We start from the raw sequence: 25,909 nt of genomic DNA, 5'->3' as shown, positions 1-25,909 counted from the left end.
CTGCTGAAACTGGACCCAAGTTTAATCTCTAGAGGTTCAGCACGTTCTACACTGGCAGGGTTACTGACTCTCCTGCAGCAGTTAACCAGGGTCTTCAAACCAAAGGAAAGTGCTACTCTCCCTCACGGGATTCACAATGCACTTCAGCATTTATTGCTGTATTGCGAGTTAGACTACTTAACCAGTTTTAGTGTCTCTTCATTTAGCATATGCTTAGGCCTTTCAGCACATTTAAGTTCATTTATACAAGTTTCATGAACTGGAAGGACTAGCAACGTAAATATGAAGGTGCAAAGACTTTGACAGCTCTAGCAGGTATTAGCAAGAGTATTTACTGGCTAAAACAATCTAATGACACATTTACTGCAGAGGTATCAAGATGTGGATCTGCAATTCTGACTGCTTTGCATCAGATGCTGTAAAGCTTTCTGTTGTAAGGCCGCAATTCTTGAGCTATGCTTAGCACTACCCTCGTTTTTGAAGAGTTTCTTGAAATGAACAGTGGTTGCAACAGCTCAGTCTAGCTTCACAAGGAGTCTTCTCTAAAGAAAGGAAACATTAATCTAAGACAAAGCAAAAAAAGATACCTAGTTAACCTGAAACTTAATGCCTTCTCTACTAAGCAGCCTGAAAGCCACAGGACTTAGAGTTGCTCAGTGCAAAGCACCATGTCAAGGACAGACCTGTTTCATGTCGACTCAAACATCAGCCTAACACTTTTAGCTTCCATACCCCACTGCAACTAGAAGAGGGTCTAAATTCTTTTTTCACTTTGTTTCAATGATCCATTTGAATTGCTAGTGAAGTCTGTCACAGCCCAATACATTTACAGTCATACAAAGTCATTTATACCAGAATATATCTTAACTGGGTCCATAATTAGTTCAGTCTATTGCAGAAGACAGGTATAGGCCTCCTCTTCCCTATCCAGAGGGCTTGTAAGCAGAGCTGCTGTCAGGAGCACTGACTGTGAATCCCTTTACTTCCACAGCATACTAGGAGACTCCTCCCAGAGTGAGGACATCAAAGCAGATGTTGCAAACTCGAACTGGCTTGTTCAAATCAAATTTTATGATGGGAATCTCCTTTGTCGAGCACTTATGGCAAAGCAGGCGTCCACAGTGTCGGCTGTTGATAGAAGGGTGGGAGAAAAGCGAGTTCATGCATTGTGAACACCAAGATCGTACTGTTTGATTTTCTTCAACGATAGTATCACTAAAAAGGTTCAGTAGCAATAGAAATGCTACATTTTTCTTGTATCTTTTGATATCTCACGTAGTAACTGTATACTAATGCCAAAAAACCCACGCTGCTTCTATACTAGTCAGTCACTTAGTACTACTGCTTTAACTGATGCATTGCAGTTTCTCTGGAACCCTGGCCAGTCTTACCTGTGTTAAGAGAAAAGCCTTAGCTTAGCTTCCATCTAACCCAGCATATTTTGTAGAAGTTCAGACTAGTTAAGAAAAGGCAACTCATGCCAGCATCTTCAGTTGTTTCCACGTTACAAGCAACACCCCCTAACCTAAGGTGGCAGTGGCTGCCCAAATCTGTCCCCTGTCTCAGAGCATGTCAGCCCCAGTACTGAAAGCCCGCATCTAAATCCTGTTCCACTGCAGAACTTTGACATGATTTCTCATCTTCAACAACTCAGAATATTAAGTGCACAAGCTGCTTAAGATACAATTCTAGTCAGCTCACAAGTTACTGATCTAGCACAGGGTGGAAAGTTTCAGCTGGATTACTGGTTGTACACCTCCATTAACATGGAGGTTTCCTGCACCAGCAGAAGGAACAAGCCTAGCTACTTGGAAGAGTAATCAGTTTCCTGGCAAGCACAGCAAGATGTGTCACATTACCAGTGATGCTTTCTTGTTGTGACTCCAAATTTGGCAGTGCACTCATAGCAGTTGGAGCCATCACACCAGGGAGGTTCTTTTGTCAGCATATCTGTTAGAGGCAAAAATGTAAAGGCAAATTAGGCTCAGACACCTCTTGATGACGCTAACATTAAGGAAGCTTTTTCCAGTTTTAGATTGCATCCAGTATAATTGATTTCACTACTCTTGCAGTAGCTGTAGCCTTGTTTGTAGAAAATGTGATGTTCGTAAAAGCAACTACGTTATCCACAGCAACTAAACAGCCCAAGCTAAAAAGCAGTATCTAGGTTTTAAGCTACATCAGACTGACACCAGCCAGGATTCTTCATGTCTATCCTTACAAAATAAGGAATATTTAAGTTTGGCAGGTCTGCATTGTGCAACTTCTCAGTTGATCATGAGAAAAAATAGTATTTATACCCCCCCTCTAAAGTAGCAGAACATTCAGAAGTTCAGCCTCTCTGGAATTACTGTTCTTTCCTCCACCAGAAGTATCTCAGAAGCATAAGCTAAAACAAGTTTCCAACTGTTGCAAGCAGTACTTACCCAGCAGTCTAAAAAGAAGCTGTTTTGTAGCAACTTGGTAGTTGAAGATATTAACTCCTTGATTATTGTTAACTCCCAGACGAGCCCCAGCTCTCACTATTGCACGACACAAGTTTGCATTTCCCTTCATGTAAGCCAACAGGAGCACTGAAAAATAAAACCCAGACACTTCCCTAACACCAGAGTGGTAGGTCCTGTGTTACACTCAGTCAGTGTAAGATCTTTAGTTTTTTTAAGTTTCTGTGTAATGTTTGCATCTAACTGTATTTAACACACTACTGCCAATTATTCTAGCTTAAAAAGTGTCATACCATTAATAAATGACTTTCAAGTTTAATAGCTGTTGAATCTCACGTACCTGTGTTTCCTTCAGCATCAGGTTTGTCTAGAGGGTATTCTGGCATACACTCTAAGAAGAGGTCACAGATGGCTGCCGCATTATCTTTCCCATATTGTCCCAAAATATGCATTGGTGACTGGCCTCTGGAGAAAAGAGTCTGTTATCCTCTAACACGTTTGCTACTACACTTATTCATCCAGCTCTCCTTGTTTTTAAGTTTGGTTCAGCCTTAAATAATGCTACACCCAAGTAACTCAGTACATCATACACAATTGCCTGCTTCCTTTTCTTGGTATACACAAGTTCCACACATTTTAGACATAGCATGCTTTGTACATTTCACAGTAAAATTAGTGTAGAAATACTAGAATCCAAGCCAATTTTTTTAATTTTTTTTTTTTAAATCTAGTCATACCAGCCCATATTTTAAAATAGATGGTGGTTCTCTCAGTCTGTTAAGACTATACTAATTACCTAATATTAAAGGCTTCAGCATCTACATTGCACTCTGTGAGGAGGACCCGGATATTGTTTAGACGACCATGCATCACTGCCAGATGAAGAGCTGAAAAATAAAAGAGAAGCTTCAAGAATCTGAAGTAGTTAACGTCAGCAATAATTACAACCTGATAAAATTAAACACTCCCCTTCTACTTCCCCCACTTTCCCTCTCCAGAACTCCTTCCACCAGCTTTGGTTTCCTGGACTTTCATTCTTTTGCACCTTTAAAGAGTGAGCCCATCCAGTGGGCTATCTCTACCAGCAGGAGTTATCATTAACAGACCTACTGAAGCGTTTGCATCTACTTGTACAACTTCAGAAGTTTACCATTATTTCCATTTTCATCTACAGCTGCAAAATCTACTCCGTTCTCCAGAAGGACTGAACAAATTGTGGGTAAGTCTTGCTGGGCTGCTAAGTGAAGAGCAGTCTGACGATGCTTAGTCAGTTCATTCACTTGGGCACCTGCAAGCAGCTGTCGAGACACAAGAAGGAACATGTTCAAAGATGTTTTCAGGGCTATTAGCCAACAGTTTGTTTCCGTGAATGAAGCACACAAGATTACTTCTAGGCCTCCAGCATATATAAAATGCTATCATAAAACTGAGCTGCTGCAACCTGCATTTGCGTTCAAATCTGCAGAAAGTGCAAGGTAAAGTTCTGCCTTTAAAGTGAGCCACATTACCTAGCAATTGCTGCAAATCAAAACATGCTCACACGAAGGCTACCTGATGCAGCTCAGCTAACAGTACAAGCTAAGGGAACTTTATGCAAGTTTCAGCAAAATCCATGTCACCTTCAGATGACTTCTGCAGCCTACAGGCAATGTGCTAAGGAAGAACACGCATTTTTAAGTAGAGGAGAAGTGACCCTGCAGTACGTACCAGATTACGCACTATGATCTCTGAGCCAGCTTGTACAGCCAGGTGGAGAGGCGTTAGTTTGGAGGCATCCTGGACCCGAGAGTTGACATTAGCCTGTACACTTATCAGGAACAGCACACTCTCAATGTCTGAGTTCTGAACAGCCACATGTAGGAAATTCCGACCTTTATTATCAACCTGTGGCAGAAAAGGTACATGAAATGAGATTTATTATTTCTGTAGAAGAGCAAATTGTTAAGTACATATTTTCATCAAGAAACACTTGCTCCCTTTACTTGAGATGAACTGTAAAGCCTTGTTCCTTTGACTGCTTGACATTAGAGACATATCTGGTAGATGTGATCATACAAACGGAACTAAGAAATTATCAGCTGCAACTGCTCACTCTAGTCTGCTTCAGACTACTTTACTTCTACTTTATAACCTTGTCATTTCTTGATCACACACTGGAGAGCATTATGACAGACAAAAGGTTAACAACAGCTGCCTTAAGTACTGAGCAGTAGTTAATGACAAACTCAGTTAAATGAAACAAACTCGTGTCAATCTGGCAGTTAACCCCCGAGAAGAAAGCGAAATGCAATCCTGCCGCACTAATGCAATCTGTATTCACTCTTTGGCTTATACTAAGTGCATGTTCTTGTTCATCTTTGCCTTGAAGCTGATGTTAAAGTATATTTAGAACCAGCTGTATTTGTAAACAGGTTTTAGATTATTACAAGGTCTCGCTAAACACTCAAATACTGTACTAGTAATTAAACCTACATAAGGTAGAAAGAAACTCCTGAACAGCTGCCTGCCTGAAGATACAGTTGGAGGTTTTACAGTTCAGCAGTGCAGCATAACATCTATTATTCAGTTATTTTAGGTCACAGTTTCTATTTTGGGTAGCTGTAGGAAAGCTAGGTAACAGATTATTTTCATACTACTACTACCAGCACAGAACAAGAGTAGAGTTAGAACTTTCTCCTTCTATATCCATACACCTGTTCCTCAACTCAGTACTGACAAAATCAGAGGTTTGATGAGACACTAACCCTTGATGTTCTTACTCACACATAGCACCTACACACCCACAGCTTCATAATAAATCTTGCTACAGAAAACATACATGGCAATCATCATCACATGTAAAGCCACAAAAGGATAAAGCAGGATTTGCTTGGGGAACACCTGTTACCACAGACTAGTGCAGTAAAGAGACCAGCATGCATTGAATACACTCAGCTCACCTGTTCAGCAGCTCCTGGTTCCCTTTTCAAAATTGCTTCAGCTGCTTTGTTATTTTTATATGTCATAGCACATGCAAAGGGAGTCATTCCTTGCCTGTCACGTACATTCAGCTTAATATCTGGATGTGAAATCATAAGCTGAATGATAACATTATGCTGGTTGCTAATGGCAACATGGATTGGAGTTCTTCCTTCTGCATCCTAGAGGGAAACCAGGAAGTCTGTTACATGAAGACTCAGTAATACACAAATCCTTCCCTAATCTTGAAGGGACAAGGAAACTTAGTAGTTTATTCTGTGACATACCCAGCTGCCTTCGGCTGGGACACCAAACAGTTGCAGTGGGAGCTCAAATCCACAGTGTAAGCAAAGAACATTGGTATTTGTTTCTCCAAATGGGCTGACCTCAATCCTGTGCTATACAGCCATTTAAGTAGCTCAGAGTAACATTTTCCATGTAGTCAGACATTTCAGATGAGCATTCAAACTTAAGTCTAGCAAATTCAAATAAGGGGTTTAATCACTTGTCTGTATCAAGGAGTTTACAGTCATAGCTGCTTTGTAATGGTGTGTTCTGTCATTCATTTTGACGTATTTTCAATAGCATCAGGACCTAGAAATGTTATGCATTCGGTTCTTTCGTTGCACTTTGTCAAGCTTGTTTGAGGATTACTGTGTAATCAAAAATGAAGTGTGACTCCTAGTTACATCACCTCAGTTTACTCAGTAACAGAAGACACTTCCCAAACATACTAACAAAGTAAAGTGTTCTGGAGTTTTAGCAAATCTAATGATTAATTGCAGCAGAATTCAGCCCTGGTCCTGCCTTTAATTCACACTAGAGACAGAAGAGTTGAATTTCAATCATTACATCAGAAAACTATGAAGTTTTATGTATTATTACTTTCCTTCAGTACAGCTTCCTGAATAAACCCATCATATGGGCAGATAAGCACTAGATCTGGTAACAAGGGATAGAAAAAAATGTAGAATTGCAGCCAGTCATCACACTGGCTCAGCCATAATAGAAGGATGCTCTTTTTCCTATCAAGCAAAATACACAGCTGAGAGAGAAGTCTGTTCTCACTACATTAGAGGCAATGAATCAACTTCAAAGAAACTGTGCACAATTTCTCTACATACCTGAGCATTAACATTGGCACCAAACTCCAAAAGGCACTGAATCACCTCTTCTAGTCCCCAGCAGGCTGCCAAGTGTAGTGGTGTCTGTCCATCATGAGCTTCCTCTTCACCTTCTCCATTTGGGCCTGGCTTTCTGGGACTATTCACATCACAACCACTAAACCAAACACAATACAGTCAATTTATTAGGTTTAATCCATATTTAAACTGTTCCAAAGGTCAGAAAGAGAGTTTACAAGAGCTGATCGAGCAACTGCTGACACATTCTACAAAAGCACAAGTTCCCAGTTTGACTCTTATCTATATTAGCATAATGCTCTTGATGACCACAGCATGTGTCTTTAAGATCAGTCAGAGTTCCTTAAGTGCCATCCACCCACCAAAAGTCTATTGAAGCACATACCTGTTACTGGCTTAATATAGCACTGAGTTAATTTATGCCAGCAAAATATGTATGTGTGTGTATTAGAAGGTGTGTATTTTAGGAGGTCTGACCTGCGAATAAGAAAGCATGCTATTTGTTCACTGTTTTCATCAACAGCTCTATGAAGAAGAGTTTGTAAGCAGCCACTCGGTCCTGGCCCCCAGCAGGTTGAATCACAGCCATGCCTAACCTGGAAGGAGAACCACAATGAGGCAGTGAAGATTTTTTTATGTCTCCACCTGGCTCCTACTAGTTCACACAGTCATGACTAGTGCTTCTGAAATACTTTCCCTTAGAGGTAGAACTTAAGATGCCTTATCTATTCTTGTGACAGTCACTGAATTTCAGGAAGCTACTTTAATGTCTTCCAGACCAATATTTTATTGGTCTACTATGTAATACTTAATTAGGTAGTGTTTACTGACAATTCAGATATTCACCCATATACTCTGAATAGACAGGTCTTAAGCCAATTCAGGGAATGGTTACCTTACTTTCAGCACCTAAAGCAAGTCAGGTAGCATCAGCAGATACTGCCTTTGCAGGTCTGGTCCATTTACTTGCTTTCCTATACATTCAGCTAAATAAAGATCATTTTTTCAGGAATGGTATTTCTAATATTTGTATTCTTTACTACAAAACTACTTACTCGATCAATGTGGTGCTTAAATAAGACTTGTTCCACTCCACTTTACGAACTACTTACAAGGTTTATACATAAGTAGTTTCAGTACTAACTCCATAAAGATTATCTAACACCAGTACAAATGGCCAAGTACAGTTACAAAATGCATTTCTCAGCTCATCACCACAGCTTTTAAATAGTTATCCAGTTACTGTCTGCTAGAAACATTAGCGACAAAGCTTTCAAGTAACTCCTTATGAAGGAGATGTAAGGAGGTCTATTTATGTCTCCTAAGAAGTCTCCTGCTGTATCACTTATGTCTGAAAGTAAATAGTCCTAAAAGCAAATATAAGCGTAAGGTCTTCTTGATGAAACTTTAAGATGCAATAAAAACCAGCACATGCTCTAACGCATACATACAGGTGTTCAGTTTTATTCAGGAAGCCTATCATTACACAAGTCTGGTATGCTACAAAATGATGTTTCTAGTAGATCCTTACTCTTTCCAGAATCAGGAATCCAGATCGCATGTTCTATACAGTGGCTGCAAGGTATCAGAAGTTAGATAGTTGTATAGGACTACTCTGTTCTTTTCATGCATTAAATTTGTTTTCGCTGATGAACTCTTTGTTGCTAGCAAGGTACACAAAAGTGAGACTAAATTAAGTCAGCTGACAGTCTTACCAGAGTTGATGCAATATCTTCCAGGTTATTTTCTAACGCAAGCCATAAAGGAGGATTTCCTTTCTCATCCGGCACAGACATGTCTGCTCCCCTGGTACAAATGGCATCAACCACAAGAGGGAGCTGGTTTTTTATGGCTAGCTGTAAGGCAGTCTCTCCATCCTGTGTTCTGTAACAGGTACAGTTTGAAGTGTGTTACTGCATTACAGTTTGATCTCATGTAACAGTAGTTTATTGGCAAAACCAAGAATTATCTCCTCATTTGCGTATTCCTGTGGTAAGACCGTATCTCTAAAGCCATGCAAACACACCATGTCAGTTTTTCATTATGTAGTTTACCTTTCTTCCCTCACTCTCCCTTATGTACCAGGTGATTGATTTCTAAACTCTGAAAAGCACATTACTGTTCTTAGCTCAGAGACAGTAATTTCCTTAAGTGCAGCCCTTATTTGAACGGTTTCTTCAGAGCAAGCCTACTGCCACAGAAGCTAACAGCTCTGTCTGCACTGTGGTAACACTTCAAGCAACAGTCAGAAATACCAACTGTTAAAAAATTGACATTAAAACAGCAGCATTAGGCAATTTGTACCCACGACATTCTTAAAGGTATAGCTTGCCAAATTCCAAACGCTGCCTGTCAGTCATGTAAGCAGAAAAATGCTTTGTTCAGTCTAATATCAACCTGCCTGGGAAGACACTCAGGAGGCAAGTTCTACCAGAGTCTTGTTGCTGGAGCTACATCTAATTAGTTTAGATAAAAAACATGCAGCTCCAACAAACTGGCAAATATGAGACTACAGAAGTTCAATGCTATACCTCTAGCACATGGGCCTGTTACAGAGGATTCTGTTCTACCTAGAATTAAGTGGCACCTCCCTCTGCAGGCTCAAGAGGAGGTACTGACCAATGGAGCTCTATACAGGGCCAAGTTCACATACGTAATCCCTCAGCCATAACTACTGCCATTAAAAAAGCATCAAATGAGTAACTATACACAGATCATGATTTGAAACGAACTTCAAACCATTATATAAAGGCAGTCACCACTACCCAGGCCTAAATACATATCCAGTTGAGTGCTGTATCAGTTAAGATCTTACCTGACATTTATATCTGCCTGATGTTCCAGCAAAAAGAGCGCACTTTTACTGTCTTGTCTCTGTATTGCCATATGTAGTAGAGTCTGTCCGTCTGACATTGTGTCATTGATGGATGCTCCAGATCCAAGCAACTGAGCTGCTATCGTGTGCATGCCTGAAGAGTTAAAGCTCATTAGTATTTTACCTTCAGTTCTAAGAGACACACTGAAGATTAAAAGTTTGAAGATTTATTTATTATTTTTTAGTAATTACAGTAAGAGATGCACTGAATCAATGCTAGAGCTTATTCAACTTACAGACATGAGCTAAAGCAACTTGTAACTCTACCAAATCGCATTCATTGAATATTGATTAAGCCCTTTTGGCCTTGCTTAAAAGACACAAGATATGGTCTAGTATACAGCAGAGCTTTCTCATTAGTTCTGCCAACTTAGATGTAGTAGAGTCCTCCTTAACCATACCTTGTCTAATCCTTCCTACATCACATCTTCCATATCTTTGTAAACTCTCATCTTGTTTTGAAGGCACGTACCTGTCCAAAGAGCCAATCCCAGCACAGTCTGGTCTCTTGAGTCCTTTAGATTAAAGTCAGGAATAATTTGCAAGTTGTTGGTAGCATGAAGAGCGTTAGCTAGAAAAAACAAAACAAAAGCAAACAGAGGGAATTAAAGCATTCTTGTACTTGATCTGCAGTTGCACACTGAAAGCTGCAGGAGTAGCAACATCATATTTTGAAGTAGGCTGTTCCTTTAGCAGTCAGTTTGAAAGATCTGAGCAAGATACCTTCAGTTTCCCAAATGCAATACTGCTCAGGATCCAGGTAGTGTTGCCATTACTACCTAATCTAAAAAACATGCGATTTTCTAGTTAAGAGGCTTAACCTGTCCCCTTCCTACCTCCATTTCCAAACAGAGTGGCCTATACAAAGCTCTGAGAATTAAGAGGGGAGGCTGTACTGCAAGATGGTGGCAGCATCCCTCCTCCTCAGTTCCCTGGGATGGAGGATATTCTCCTCAATTCACCTACTCCCTCTAAATCCCATTTCTGGTAGGAGACAAAAAAGGCCTTTTTCAGCTGTCAAACTCCCTTCCTGCTGCTTGAAAGGAGAAGCTGAACTAGTAGCACTTAATAAACTGTCATCTCTTAGTATTTCAGTACTCCAGTCTCAACTCTACTACAATACTAGCATTACTCTGTACAAAATCCTCTTACTGAAAGAGCTGAGGGAGGCAGAAGTCTCACCACAGAAAGACGCCTTTATCCATATTTGATTCCAGCATTTATTTGAATCAAATGCTTTGATAGGGAGAGAAAAGAGATCTCAGTTGTACAGCTAAAATACAACCTGGGGCTAAGTGTTCAAGTCCATTATCCGCAGTGGAGAATTCAGAAAGATTTATGGGCAAAAATTAATTTTCTAGTCTTAACAAGCAGATGATTTGTATTTAAGACTATGCTTAGCCAGTCTTATTATATGCTCTACTTAAAAAATGTTTAAAAGAAGGCACAAGAGACACTTCATAAGTAGCTTGTCAAAACACATTTTAGATGCCATCCTGAAGCACCAATCCACTACAGCATCAGTACAGTCTGAAGCAGACAAATAACCTTACCTTTTTGTTCCAGGATGACTGACACCACATCTGGGTGATTGTAAGCAATAGCCATGTGAAGGGGAGTTTGCAGATAAACATTCTCTGCTGTTGGAGAAGATGTGTCCTTCTGACCGAGCACTGCTTCTGCTGTCTGGATGTTTGGATTGGCTCCTTGTTGCAGAAGTTCTGCTGTCAGGTTCGCTAGGCCATGCCTACAGGCTGTATGCAGCGGCGTTTCTCCCTTTAATAAACAGAGCACTAGGTTAACAGCTTGAGACACGAAACCCAGAAAAGTAGCTTTTTAACTACCCTGCCCACAGGAATTCATGCGAAGAGCTCACGTCTTAGTTGAAGCTCCTTAGGAGTTTCAAACTACCTGAGTTAGCCTTTATTAAGGACTTTATTACAACAGGCAGGGAGAGAAGTGTTAGAAGCATGTTAACAACTGGCGACTCTGCAAGAACAGTGCCATGAGAATGCAACAGTTGTTTGGTCACTACTAAATATCTGAAAACATGCAAAAGGCTCAGCAGGTGTTCCAACTTGCTTTAAGCTATGGTTAGCAAGGATATTTCTCTGCTATCTTATTTCTGAAGAGAAATAAGGAACCTTTCACACTAAAGGTCATAAGTTTCTGCTTTTACCCATTTGTTTTGGTGATTGACTTTTGCTCCATGAGTTGCTAGGAAGAGAGAAGCTGCCTCATTTCCTGCACCAGCTGCCCTCTGAAGCAAGCAATTTCCTAAAGGAAAGACATGAACGCTGTTAAGAGTGCTATTCCAACCACACTTTGAAGGTGTGCTAGCACCTTCCATACTACCTTACAACATTAAAACTTGAAGCCAACCAGGAAAATCCTACATACTAGAAGTCCCTTTGAAATGCTGGACTGTCATGTGCATTACCATTTAGCAATTACACATTTTGAAACTGTAAAGAGGATGTTAGGACTTGGCAAGAAGTCCCAATTATCTGTCCTTCCTGCAAATCAAGCTCAGCTTGGGACCTGTCAGTGTTCCAGCGCTGGTTAAAGCTACTACCACCCACCATTTATTATGCTGCAATGCTGCTGAAACTTCATTCAGCTCCTCAGAATACAGTTAGCATTAAACAATTAACTTACAAGTCCTCCACCTACACAGAAATACAAACCTCTGTTTTACCTGTTACTGTGTCTGGAGCATCTGTATTGCTGCCTCGTTGGATCAGCCTTGCTGCAAAACTGTTCTCATCAAATGAGGTTCCATTTACAACAGGGGCATCCTCAAAAGGGTTTACAGATTGATCAGACGATACAGTGATATACTGAACTGCAAGCCACAGAGCTGTACTTCCTTCATGATCCTTCAGCTCCAAGTCTAATCTAAAAATAAAGAGTTAATGTTCCCCAATTTATACCTTAAAAAGTGGTCCTCAATGCTGCTTATGTTTCAAGTGTCTGAACAGCTGTAGTAGTTTATCTAATACCTCACTGACAACTTCTGCTTGCCAAAAAGCCTACTGTAGCTCCAGTTACTTCAGAGAATTTGTGAATACTCTGAAACAAGCAAGACACCTTCTAGTGACTACTAGATTTAAGCTCCTTGCTCCTAGGAAAAGTATTGTCCTGCTAGATTTGGGCTCCCACAAAATGTAACAAACAGGCAAATTCTCTTGTATTTGAGTAAATTGTGTAGAACAGCAACAAATTCAACTACAAAGAAACTGAGTCAAACAAACATCATCACCCTAAGAAGTCACCTGTATTAGCTTTAACCAGAACTCAGGTTGAACTCAAGAGCACATTCAGACATTTTAAAAGTCTTATTAGTCCTTTCAGCTCCACCACTAATAAAGTTACTACTACATTATTTCAACTGTCCCTTTTTGAAAAACACTGAGATGCAGTTTGCTTCCACTTTACAATAGGGCAAAAACTTACTTTGCTTCTGGCATCTTAAGTTAAGCAAAGCATAATTTTTGCATCCCAAACCTATTGCTAGCCTTATTATAAGGCAAAAAGGCACAGAAGAATTTTTTGTATCTTCACTGTACAAGGTAACCTCAGTGTATTTTACATTTAAGTGAGACTTACTGTTTGCACTGGAGAAGCTGACTGAATACAGGTTCATTCCTGACCACAATTGAAACATGTAATGGTGTCCTGCAATTGAAGCGAGGTACAGTTACATTAATAATAAGTGAGATGCTTAAGACTTTGTCCACGGTCACCAACATGCCCCTACAGATCTATGGGGTTAACTTTTGTCTCTGCTTTCAGAAGAGCACATGCATATCTTGAAAGAAAGTGCAATCTACTCTTTTAATGGACATGATTCCAATTAATTTAGTAGTAAGCAACTCTTTATACTAATTTAAGAGCTAACCTTCAAAGAAAAGCACAAGATCTTGACCCATCAGAACTGAGTAGCTGATATACTCCAAGTACTCTATATCATTTTATGTACTTGTTTGCCAGCCCAACCTAACCTACAAAGCAGTTTACAGGTCCTGTGCTTCAGATAAACACACCACAGATACTGGCTTTTTCAGGTTACTTCAGTTTTGCTGACAACTTCAAAGAAAAGTACCTTTCAGGAGTACTATTTGCCATCTTAGTTCGCTTGCTTTACTGTTCAGTGATTCCATAAAGACAAATTAACTGTGTGTCTTGATTCCAACACAATCAACTCCCCCCAGCTTCCTACAGCTGGGCTATGCTTAATCAGTTATGATAGGGTACTATTGAGCCTGCACAGCTTTCTGCTTTGAGTGTAATCCAGAGGTTTCAAACTGCATTAGCAAATTCACCTTTTCTGCTTCCAATTATCACCTGTGCTTTGCTGAAAGACCCGAGCAAGTTCTTGGTGGGCTGCAACTACAGTGTTATCTGTTAAACTGGTAGCAGACTTGACTTCACTCAGTACTTACCTTCCTTTGTTGTCTTGCATATTTGGATTGGCTCCTGCCTGTAAGAGGGACTCTGCTATGTAGGCCATCTCTGCCATGACACCTGGCAAATGCTTCTTGGGGCTGTATGATGCCACAAGGTGCAGAGGAGTCTCCTGGTCTCCCAGTGTAGCAGCATTCACACGGGCACCATTTTTAATGAGAAAGTTTGCAGCAAACTTATCTCCTTTTGGGAAACAAAAGAAGGTTATTTATGGATACACTGGAAGCCTGTATACATTATACAAGTCCAGAAAACGGATGCACATTAGTTCCTTCTATACCATACAATCATTCCAATACAAGTGTCTGCTCTTAGAATGCCTTAGCAATAGGTACCTTCAAGAACACTTCACTACAAAACCAGGATGAAAATATTTCATAACAACCCCTTAGAAAAAGCGTTTTGCCCAGAGGTAACATGTGACAAGTTTACACACTAGTTTATTTGTTATGGTGATACCGAGTTTGCTAGTTCCTCTATCAAGACAAACTTGCTGCTTCAATGCACAATTGGACAAGTTGTGAGGCTAAACACACAAGCAGTTTTTGAACAAAAGGTACTATGCCAGGGCGTCAGTCAGAAGTATGTAGCTGAAGTTAGTCATCGTCTGCTCAGTATGGCTCCACAAACAAGCAATTACACAGTCTTTGCTCTTGAAAGTTCAGGCCCCATTACAGGGTAAGTGCTTCAACAGTTAGGACCCACCATGCATGGCATTCCCAAGAACTCCCTCTTCAGAGCTTCTCAGAAGTCAGAGCTTAGGCCCACTTCAGTACGTGAAACCACAGACTTGAAACACCAAGATGCAGAAAATTACTTCAGGATAATACTAATTTCCCTTACTCCAAGGACTACTTTGAATAGACATACTCATGAGTTGCTTGTCCTGAATGATGACTGTTTGCCTGTATAAGCAACATAGATTGCTGTATTATCTCTGCCAGCAAAAATCCCATTTTCTGATTTCCGTATCTGACATAGCCCCACTCTCCAATGATCATAAGAAATAAGAATCATGTGGCAAGTTCAGATAATTTCCTTTAGCTCCATTTCCAGAACATGTGAATGTTAACAGTGATTAATTCAGTGAAGCTTTGGTTACTGAAAAGCAAGCATTCATTCTCAGAGCTCTAGCTTAAACTGAAAGTGTACATTAGAACTAGAGGACAAATGCTAGTATTAAGTATGAAGAGCAGCCTGCTGAAATCTTTTTAGTGCTTTATAGGGCTGCAGCCATTACAACACTGACCTACGCCTAGAAGATCTCCTACTCCTGCTGCTGAAGTTTCATTCACAGGATCAGACACCAGCATTACCCTGTTTAGACATGTAGGAATTAAAGGAAGAAGTTGGGAGTTTTATTCTGAGCTCACAAAACTTAAACTACTTCTAAGAGTCCAAAAGAGCTTGCTGTTAAAAATACACTTATGTTTTTAATTTGTAGCACTACAATACCCATAAGATACAGTCACAGGTAAGGTTCCTGTTGTCCTTGGCTTTCTGTAACAGAGCTGCCAAAGATATCACTGCAGGCAGCTAGTAGCACAAGGCACTCACTGCAGATTTTTACCAGACTTTGGCCATAGGCCAAGATGCTGCTGCTCTAAAGCCTTTAGAGTTCTGTGGCCACAGGAATCAGACCCTGTGGTGCTCCAGTTCTCATGAGATGTTTTCCACTCTAAGGTGGAGAACAGCTCCATATAATAATGTAGTTGTACTCAGACTCCACACTGATAACTACGCTGTTATTCACTGGAGCCTTGAAGATATTCGGACTGGCACAGAAACACCTCCACCTGCTCCTCATCGTCTTCCAGCAAGATCTCCCCTGCTGCTAAAACTGCTGTCCAGCAGCAAGGACCCCTGCTGTTAACCATAATCACAAAGAAGCATATGTTGCATTCAACTCAAGTCTAGGAAAAGCCTTCATCTTAATTTGTGACTAGGCTGTCATGCTTGATTCAACTATTTGTCAGAAAGATACCGAGAATGTTCTAATTTGACAACATGGGATCCCCCTACATTTCTTCCTTTAGCAGACAATACTCTGCTGGATTGCTTCTTGATATCATGCAGTGTAAGTTTCATTCATCAGCAGCAGGCTGGCTTTCAGACTCCAAATAAGAGTTTGCTTGTTTAAGTTTAAAAAAAAGAAATAGGACGAAGTTCATGCCTGACTACAATTTTCTAACTGAAGTGTCAACTATAAAGTGACACAGAAATAGACTTTGGAATATATATTCCACACTGGGAACAACTACAAGTTAAGAAGGTTTCATATCCTATTTACTTACCTCTTTGGATGGCTTTATGTAACAGACTCCAGCCCCTCTTGTCTGCTCTATCAACATCAGCCTTGTAGTTGACCAGTGTAGTTGCAATACTCTCCAATCTTTGGGCAAGGGCTAGATCCAAAGCAAGATCTCCATTGTGATCCAATTCATTGAGCTTCCCAGGAAGCTACAACACAAATTCAGTCAACTGACATTAGAAGTATGCTCACCAGCACAAACACAATATTTTAACAGCCTGTTCCAACTACCACAATGTTAGACCTCCAGCTCTAATGTAAAATGCTGGTGTTGCATTTAGGTAAGTGCATCTTACACCGGAAGACAATCAGAAGACAAGCATCACCCCATGCAAGTCTTCCCAGAGGGCTGCTCAGTGAGAAAACAGGAGTTATTTGCAAGCCTAGTTTGACTCACAGAAAGCAAGACTAGCACACTCCTAAAGATGCTGCCTATTTAAGCATATTCAACACAGTACTAGGAAGAATTACTCAATTATTCCTTTAAGATACCTCAAATCCAAACTGGAATAGCACCCAAGGGAGCCAAGTGCTGCTACAGTCCTAGTTTCTAATTAGGATTTAAGGCATCTTACCAGACTAATCAAATAATTCTTGATAATTATTACTTGAATAATTCTTCCTTCCCCTTGTTGAGGCACAACTTATTTGCTAATTGTTTAGGGTGTCCATCTGGACAAAACAAATACCTGTTACTTCAAACATTCAATAGAAGACAAAAAGCATTTGTTCAAAGAAATTATGCTTGCTGAACTGCCATGAAGCAGTCAAGTTGGTCACTACACCATTCAACTTGAAACAATCTGTTGCATGCAAGGTGCTTTCAGAAGTGATTTGTAAAACAGGTCTTTATGGAGCCTTTACTGCTAGACCTCCACTACACACACAGAAGTAGCTATGGCAGTGACAAACATGCAAATAATTAATGACAAAAATCAATAACAAGGTTCAGACTGGCAGTTAGGAACAATTTATTTGAAACACCAAGTTCTAGAGGGCAGATCAAGTCAGTCTCACTATACCTGTGAATCCATTTCGATAAGATACAAAAAGACTACATCTTCTCTCTCGACTTTAATAGCCTTATGCAAAGGATATTCTGTCTTTGACTTGAACATTTTATACAGTAACTGAGCACTCATGCTACTGAAGTCTTCTTTACATAAGTCATCCTAGAAGCAATAAAAGACAGTAAGCAGGAGTATCTGTTTTATTTATAAACAAGTCATTGCACAACGTAATTACAAAGTTCATAATACAAGTTCAGTTAACAGCTCCATTTCAATACCATCACAACAAGCAGAAACAATCCAAGACAGCCTTTTAAGACTAGGAAGAAACACTCAGGAAGCTTTACATCTCACATTTTAGTTTCAAGATCAGTTAGAGAAACTTTTCTTTCCTTTTATCTATAGACAAGAAAAACTAGCATCTTACCAGACAGTAACACCTCTGGACGTAAATCTCAAATTAAGAGTTTTCTGACAAAAAGGCCTACAACTATTGAAGGCTGACAACGCCACAGGACTTTAAAGAACTCTGAATAAAAGTAAACGGAAACTTAGAATAAAGATCTTATGTTCGAGTTAGTGCTTATTTGACTAAACAGAAACAACTTCATTTCTCAAAAGAATACAGTGTCAAAAGTTAGAAGCCAGAGGCAGGAAAAAGTTAAAAAGGCTGACCTGCAGGTTCAGATAAAAGAATCCTTTTTAATATATTCACAGATCAAAGCACTCCCCTCTGCTTTGGCATTAGCCAAACAAAGAAACATCCACATCTGGATAATGAATTTTAGATTTAGAATAACTAAATCCTCACACACTAGTCTGCTGTTGACAAGTCTTATTTTAAAGGCTAATCCATTACACAATTAATCAAACATTCCTCAAAATGACAGAGCAGAGCAAATGAAACTTCCAAGTCACTTGGAAGACTTCTTGTCGCTGCCTCCATTACAGAAGACAAACTCTTCTCTGGATTATTTTTAGAAGTAAAAGCAGGTCTGGAATTTGTGATCTCTATAGACAGAGAACAACTACAGATGAGTTTCTAAACAGTTCAGAGTCCAGATCTGACAAATAACACTCTTGCTTATTTGGATACAGTCTCTTTGGTTTGGCTCATGTTTTGGAAAGTAAGCATGATGCTTTTTACATTGAAGTATTTCCAATAAACAGAACAACTCTTCAGGCTATAAGGCACTCTCTCCCTAGTCATTCACACCAAGACAGACAACAGACACAACCTTTAAAGACAACAACAACATCATCTTAAAGAAGGAGCCATTTAATGTGCTTCGTTTCAAACATAATTATGAATTAGTATTGTAGTGAATACCAAATAACACACAGGGTCAAAAGCACACATTATACAGACAACTGAGACAGATGGGAAGGGAAAAGTCACTCCTGCCTCTGAAGAAGCCCTTTCACTCACACCAAGGGGACAGGGCAGGCAGATTTGACAGCTTTTTATCAACACTGTTACTCCTTGCAAACACAGCATAATAGCTCACCCTTGTCACTGAAAGTTATCAGGAATCCATGTAATCCTCATCCCAACCAGAATGCTTGAATGCTAGCATACCAAGAGACACTCCTGAGGTTACACAGTACAAGTTAAGCAAAATTCTACTGATAAAGTTCCTATACTCTGCAAACACTTTTCCTCACTTCCTTCTGACAGTACTTACCCAGTGACTGGCAATTATCTCAGCACAATAGTTCAGCAGAGTGCTAGCATTCAGCTCCTCAGCGGTCTGATAGAAACGAATGCAGTTCCTGACATTAACTAGTGACATGACTCCTTTTTCACATCTGTCAAAACAGGAAAGCCAGTGTTCAGTAACCAGAAAACAGCTTTACTGTAATCACCCTCTCATGCTTTAACAGGGTCATATATACTCCTTTCCCTAGATGCCAGTACAAAACAGCTTGGCCTTGTTTTACTATCAAGCTAAGTGGCACAAACATAGTTTAATCAGAAGCCCTGTAAGAGTTTCCATAAGAGCAGACTCTTATTACAAGTCCATCTAAGCTCAGGTCCCATAACCACCACACACTGCAGGAGTCCACAAGCGAAGACAGACATTCCAGTTCTCCCAGGGGAACAAGCTGCGGTTCCTTCACAGTTATGAAGTAGGGAAGGTGTCTGTCTCTACAAGCACTACAGTGATCGCAAGCAGCTTTTGTGCCAAAGTTAGAAAGGGGCAGACCAAATTCAGCTATTTGATTCATAAAGAAAAGGGATAAATTTTAACAGCAGATCCACCAAATCTTTGTTAGGTATGAAGCTATTAGTTTGAGTTGATGGAAAGAAAATCCGAGTACCTCAAAACGAAGATGAAGTTAAATGTGCCAGTGATCTCCGAGCAGATATTAAAACAGAAAAATGGAAATACTAGACTCCAGGTGCAGACACCTACCAAGACATCTAATAATTACTAGTAGCATACTGTATGTGGACTTGTCACCAGACAACAGGTGAAGAACGTTTAGATAGTACAACATGAGGGCAGATTTGGTTCGTACAAAGCTTGAAGGCAGCTTCAGCATCGGCCTTACAGATGTCAACTTCTTTTGCTTCATGTTGAGTCACAGTTAAACTGTAGATTAACAGTGCTATGCACTGCTACAGCACCTGACACCGCTTGCGCAAAAGATTATTCTAGCAAGGAGTACTTTATTCTAGGGTAAAATTCAAGACTAAGTTCAAGGCTTCAAAGTCATACAAAACTTGAAGTTTCAGTTTGTACTTTCAGGTTTTTGACTAACTCCAAACGCTATTTAGAGCATTCCATACATTCAAGATAACAAAGTAGCCCCTACTAGAAGGGTGTTAATTAATCTCTTCAAAACGGCAAAGCACTGTACTGTTACATTTAACTACTTTATAAAGAAAAGTTGCCACCAAGATGAAGAGCAGATTAAGTTAAAAAGTTTTCACCTGTGGCATTTTAATACTGCAAGCTACTCACCATTGGCTCTTCCTAGCATTCTCTTTTAACAATTCCTTTCTTGCAGCTCTCCAGAGCTTATTACTAATACACTGATCCTCACTTTCTCTTAATGCCAAGTTAGGGTTACTAGTTTGACTGGGAGAGGAACTGGAAAGTAAACATAAAAGCTCTGAGAAAAACTGCTACAGTTTTAACTGTAGTGCAAAGCTTCATTTCCTGTGATCGACTGAATGTCATGCTGCATTATTCAAAATCTCAAGACTCTCAAAAAGCAAAATTTTATACAATTGCCAGCAGCTATCATCTTATTTCTAGTCAAAAGAGGTTGACTAGTTCAAGAAAATTCACTGTCATTTACCAACTCACCTTTCCCTAAGCAGCTGGAGCTGAAATTTATTAGCTAGTTTCATAAGCTCCGTTAAGAAGATATCATCTTCTCTTAGCTCAAGTTCATCTGTGTAGATCCACCGCAGCATTGCCATGGTTACCCCTGGGTCAGCATCTGGTACAGGGAGCAACAGGGATTAATAAAATACCCGAAGAATAATCTCCTATTCAAGTAGTTCTTATTCCTCTGTTTAAAGTCATAGCTACCATGAAAAAGAGCCTCATTGAAGTGCACTGCTTTAGTTCAACCAAAATGTCAAAACAGAAGTCAAAACTAGTAACAACACTGGCACCAAGCAGGAAAACCTTTTAACCACTGGAACTCTGTGCAGGACACAGGGAGTCCTACAACATCTCCTACCTGCTAGACAAATATTGTGTATTTAGGGGCTACTGATGCCCCTTCAAAATCTTTGGTCCCTCACACATGGCTAAATCCACACCTACATTTGACATGCCCAAATCCCCTTCTCTGTTACAGAATGCTCCCTCTTTTATATTATAGTAGTATTACAAACTGTTGTATTCCAGTAAAGGTACTTACACCCTGGTAGTACCTGCAAAGCACCTAAGACTGCTGGGAACCATTTCTAGGAAATGTACAAAAGAGCCAGCTCAAGAAACTGGTTAGATGTCGGGTGTCTACAACACTGATCACAGGCCTTCAAGTTTTACACAGCAAGAACAATAGAAACCTACACCACAGGATGCAAGATAGTTCCCTGGCCATCAGGTTTGTGTATCTCACCTAGTCCGAAGCACAGTGACACTCCTGCTTACAAGGAGGTGGATGAAAATTACTCCACAACGTAAGAATAGACCAATTACAACAACAAAAAAAACCACCTTTCATTTTGGCTTTTAAAACAAAGCCGAACATGTTTAAGACTGAAATACCCATGCTAAAATACCTCCATCACATGGAGGATTGCCCCAGATTGTTTGCAGAGTACCAGACAGTACTTGGCATAGCGTGTAAACTGCCTCCTAAGAAACAAGGCGTCTTCGAAAGGCAAGTATTTTTTGCCAAAGCAACCAGAAAACCTACCTCAGCTCCAGTACCAGCTCTGCCCTGGCAGAGATCAGAGTTCATCTTCTCCCTCCCACTAAGAGAACCTGTGTTCATCTCTCTATTCTTCTTGAAGAGCAGAAAATTCTGCAGGATACACGAATTCTGAAAACACTCAATTTTAAATGCTGCCTGTATTTTAAAGGTAGGATTTGGGCAATCTTAACTTGCAAGTTCTTAAAGAGAACCTCTTAAGAAAAACATGACTGTTTTTAGGGAGCAGCTTGTTGCTTGCTACAGCTATTTCATAACCTAACACTTGAGACATTTATCAAGTTTTCTAAGGAAAAAAAAATCAAAAATCCATTCTACAGAGTGGAAAGTATAATTTACTACAATTTATTTTAAGCATCATTCTATAATAGAAAGTGTTGGCATTGTTAAACATGCGAAACCAGTTACATTTTTGATTCTCAGACTAGCTTAAACATGGAGCTAGAAATGCGATGGATTGCAACTTGCCATAAAACCACAGTTAACATAATTTTTGGTTTGGTTTTGTTGTTGTTGATGGGTTTTTTTGTTTGGGTTTTGTTTTGTTTTGTTTTTAAGAATCTCAGGAGTTGGAAGGGACCTCAAAAGCTCATCCAGTCCAACCCCTGCCAGAGCAGGATCACCAGACCAGGTCACACAGGAACACGTCCAAGGCGGGTTTTGAATGTCTGCAGAGAAGGAGACTCCACAACCTCTCTGGGCAGCCTGGTCAGTGCTCTGTCATGCTCACAGTGAAAGACTTTTTCCTTATGTTTAGGTTAAACCTCCTATGCTCCAGCTTGCTCCCATTGTCCTGTCATTTGACATCACTGAGCAGAGCCTGACTCCTTCCTCCTGACACTGCCCTTTACAGATTTATAACCATGAATGAGGTCACCCCTCAGTCTCCTCTGTTCCAAGCTAAAGAGACCCAGCTCCCTCAGCCGCTCCTCAGAAGGGAGATGCTCCACTCCCTCCATCATCTTTGTGGCCCTGCACTGGACTCTCTCAAGCAGTTCCCTGTCCTTGAACTGAGGGGGCCAGAACTGAACACAATATTGCAGATGTGGTCTCACCAGGACAGAGTAGAGGGGAAGGAGAACCTCTCTGACCTACAGTCACCCCTTCTGATACACCCCAGGATGGCATTGGCCTTCTTGGCCACAAGGGCACATTGCTGGCTCATGGTCATCCTGCTGTCCACCAGGACCCCCAGATCCCTTTCCCCTGTGCTGCTCCCCAGCAGGTCAGTCCCCAGCCTGTATTGATACATGGAGTTGTTCTTTCCAAAATGCAAGACCCTACACTTGCCCTCATTGAATTTCATTAAATTTTCCCCCGCCCAACTCTCCAGCCTGTCCAGGTCTCACTGAATGGCAGCACAGCCTCTGCAGTGTCAGCCAGTTTTGTGTCATCAGCAAATTTCTGACAGTGCCCTCTGTTCCCTTGTCCAGGTCACTGATGAACAGATTGAATAGTACTGGTCCCAGTGCTGACTCCTGAGGGACACCACTAGATACAGGCCTCCAACTGGACTCTGTCCCATTGACCACAACTCTGACTTCTTTCCTTCAGCCAGTTCACAATCCACCTCACTATCCAATCATCTAGACCACAATTCCTCAGTTTAGCTGTGAGGATGCCATGGGAGACAGTGTCAAATGCTTTGCTCAAGACAAATGCTCAAGATAAACCACATCCACTGCCCTACCAGCATCTATCCACCTGGTTATGTCCTCATAAAAGGCTAATAGATTGGTCAAAAATTACTTCCCCTTGCTAAAACCATGCTGTCTGCTCCTAATGACCCCCTTATCTGTGATATGTCTGAAGACAGCACCGAGGATAAGCTGTTCCATCACCTTTCCAGGGATGGAGGTGAGGCTGACCAGTCTGTAGTTACCTGGGTCCTCCTTCTTGCCCTTTTTGAAGACTGGAGTGACATTTACTTTCCTCCAGTCCTCAAGCACCTCTCCTGTTGCCCACGACTTACCAAACACGATGGAGAGTGGCCTTGCAATATAATTGTATAAGACTCTTCTATACTGTTAAGTACAGAAGTCTGTCAAGAGGTTCAATTTGCAGAAATACTGTCTAGTGCAAGCACGTGCAAGAAACAGCTACAGCAGAATAAAACACTGGCTAGCAGAAGACTGTCTTTTAGAAAACTTCTCTTCTTCACCTATTTTTCAAAGGTATTAAAGTGCCAAAGCAAAAACACCTTTTTAAAAACACATCAGTACTCATATTTATTTCCCACATACACACTAATGTTAACAAGAAGCAAGGTATTTCCATGACACACTTCAGAGAAATTGTGCACACTACCACGAAAAGCCCTGTCCTTACAACGGAAGAAGTCAAGCTTCTACATATCAGTTTACTTTTCATTAGGTTTAGTTGACTCTAGAAAAGACAAACAGGTCACCATTCTCAACCCCTGTTCATTAAAGAAGGTTGGTTACTGATTTAAATAGCACCAAGTTCACAAGTGTGCTGCCATGTTTCAGAGACAGAGCTCCACAGCTAATGGATTAAGCATCACTTTGTGAACAGTAGCAGACTGTATATAAGTAACCTTTTCCCAACAGGTCCTTTCATTAGTCATGCTACAGACAATCAAAGCATCATGTACTACTAAGCAATGACTGACCTGACAGATCCAGCTCCTCTGTTGAGGCAAGGTTGACAAGGCTCCAAGTATCACTGCGTGCTGCCAAGACAAATTTGTGAGCACTGATGTGCTTGTCCCCAACCTTTATCTTCAGATCACTGATAAGAGGGAAAGAAAAAGCACATACATGTAAAATGCAGACATCCCCTGTGCTTAGATAAGTATGGATTCAGCATCTCCGTAGTATCTGTATCCTGGTACCCACATTTAGGTTCAAGTTGTCCAGGACATCATAACACATTTGATTAGTTTAAATAGAGCATGTAGTCAAATAACAATTCTTATTTTTCTAGGAAGACATGCAAGTGGTCATTAGTATTTAGTGATTGGGGATTTTTTTTAACCATTTCAGAATAAACAGCAAGGGAATTATTGTAGAAGATAGGAAAATCCAGCAATCTTGAGGTTAAACATTTATTTTGCAGTGTCTGCACTGTCAGCTAAGTGGTTTCAGGGAAGATCAGCAAGGGAACAAATGATGCTTGACAGCAGTCTGAGTACAAGGCAGACTCCAAGAATCCCCAGTTCCCAGGAGACCAGCTGTCAAGAACACTTTGTTTTCATTCTGATCCCTTTAACACCAGGTTATCCTTTGCAGTTAGAAAGTACTTGCCCGTTTGTTTTAAAATCCCCTAGTTTGTAAGTGTTCTGACTGTGTAGGTGTATTTTCCAGACCATTTTCTAAATCAAAGCACTGCTATAAACCAAAGTACCAAATACAGAGATGTTACCTAACAAAACTTGCATTAGGACACACTTTTCTCCTTTTATGACTAGACCACTATTCTATGCCTTTAAAACTCAAGAGCTGAACAGAAATTAAGTGATCCAGCTCTTCTGACATATGCCATTTAACAAACCTTTTACCAGCATGCTATAATTTCTTGCCAGGCACAAAGCGTTTTCTCAGGGAGGCTCATGAAGTGATGTTCAGGGAAGGAAGTTTTAATCACAGCTATGTACTTTCCCCTTACATGAATGAAATCCTATCCTATAATGTATATCCTATGCATCACTTTCAGTAATAACAAAGACACTGCTAAGTGTCATTGTGGTCTCAAAACTAAATCAGTTAGATCTAGAGTACTGAAGATGCTCCTTAATGTGCCTATGGAAAAGAAACCATTAAACCGAATTTTGTGTTGAAATTCAAATTTACAATACCATTTATAGCACTAAGTCACATATATCACTGAGACTTCTTACACCATACAACCAATTTAATCAGGCGTCTTTAGGCTCAACAGGAGCACAGAACTGGTTTCAGTGGCGTAGCCTTTCAAGAAAGGAGGGCTTTTCCAGTTAGAAGATAGATCATGGAATTAATCCATCAGCTAGGTACACATCAGTTTAAAATTATTTCTGTTTAAAGAGCTTTGCCATTGACAATGAAAACTGTCAGTTTTCTTTAAACTTCTCTTAAACGTCAGACTCAGAGATGAACTTAAAACTCTTGATTCAAGAACTGGATTCAACACACTACCTGACGTTAGCACGCTCTTACAACAAAAACTGCGCCTCAGGACCCGATTCATACCAGGCAGCAGGGAAAGCATTTTCCTCGTCTAAGACCAGAACTTTCTGTAGTCAATGAAGTCAAAGGTCCCCACAATGCCACTTTCCCCAGAGAAGGGATTTCTTACCTGTA

The 25,909-nt window shown here is 40.4% G+C and overlaps 1 protein-coding gene across 1 annotated transcript in view; it reads right to left on the bottom strand.

Annotated features, from left to right (window-relative positions):
• Positions 1 to 956: 956 nt before the first annotated feature.
• Positions 957 to 25,909, bottom strand: part of ANKFY1 (ankyrin repeat and FYVE domain containing 1) — a gene marked incomplete at its 5' end in the record, with an annotated part of 25,163 nt that continues 210 nt past the window's right edge. The window contains 23 exons of the mRNA XM_010181444.1: positions 957 to 1,128; positions 1,860 to 1,950; positions 2,427 to 2,573; positions 2,785 to 2,909; positions 3,241 to 3,331; positions 3,595 to 3,742; positions 4,152 to 4,328; positions 5,384 to 5,584; positions 6,527 to 6,683; positions 7,022 to 7,140; positions 8,260 to 8,428; positions 9,360 to 9,513; positions 9,892 to 9,990; positions 10,973 to 11,195; positions 11,599 to 11,696; positions 12,118 to 12,317; positions 13,029 to 13,097; positions 13,865 to 14,069; positions 16,181 to 16,346; positions 17,220 to 17,369; positions 18,893 to 19,016; positions 20,525 to 20,660; positions 24,241 to 24,366. Coding sequence (XP_010179746.1) covers positions 996 to 1,128; positions 1,860 to 1,950; positions 2,427 to 2,573; positions 2,785 to 2,909; positions 3,241 to 3,331; positions 3,595 to 3,742; positions 4,152 to 4,328; positions 5,384 to 5,584; positions 6,527 to 6,683; positions 7,022 to 7,140; positions 8,260 to 8,428; positions 9,360 to 9,513; positions 9,892 to 9,990; positions 10,973 to 11,195; positions 11,599 to 11,696; positions 12,118 to 12,317; positions 13,029 to 13,097; positions 13,865 to 14,069; positions 16,181 to 16,346; positions 17,220 to 17,369; positions 18,893 to 19,016; positions 20,525 to 20,660; positions 24,241 to 24,366 — 3,308 coding nt within the window. The remainder of the gene's footprint in view (positions 1,129 to 1,859; positions 1,951 to 2,426; positions 2,574 to 2,784; positions 2,910 to 3,240; positions 3,332 to 3,594; positions 3,743 to 4,151; positions 4,329 to 5,383; positions 5,585 to 6,526; positions 6,684 to 7,021; positions 7,141 to 8,259; positions 8,429 to 9,359; positions 9,514 to 9,891; positions 9,991 to 10,972; positions 11,196 to 11,598; positions 11,697 to 12,117; positions 12,318 to 13,028; positions 13,098 to 13,864; positions 14,070 to 16,180; positions 16,347 to 17,219; positions 17,370 to 18,892; positions 19,017 to 20,524; positions 20,661 to 24,240; positions 24,367 to 25,909) is intronic.

The sequence above is a fragment of the Mesitornis unicolor genome, unplaced genomic scaffold, assembly GCF_000695765.1.
Source record: "Mesitornis unicolor isolate BGI_N332 unplaced genomic scaffold, ASM69576v1 scaffold17553, whole genome shotgun sequence".
NCBI lineage: Eukaryota > Metazoa > Chordata > Aves > Mesitornithiformes > Mesitornithidae > Mesitornis > Mesitornis unicolor.
Note: the sequence above shows the minus strand (reverse complement) of the source record. Positions and strands in the feature narration are given on the sequence as shown.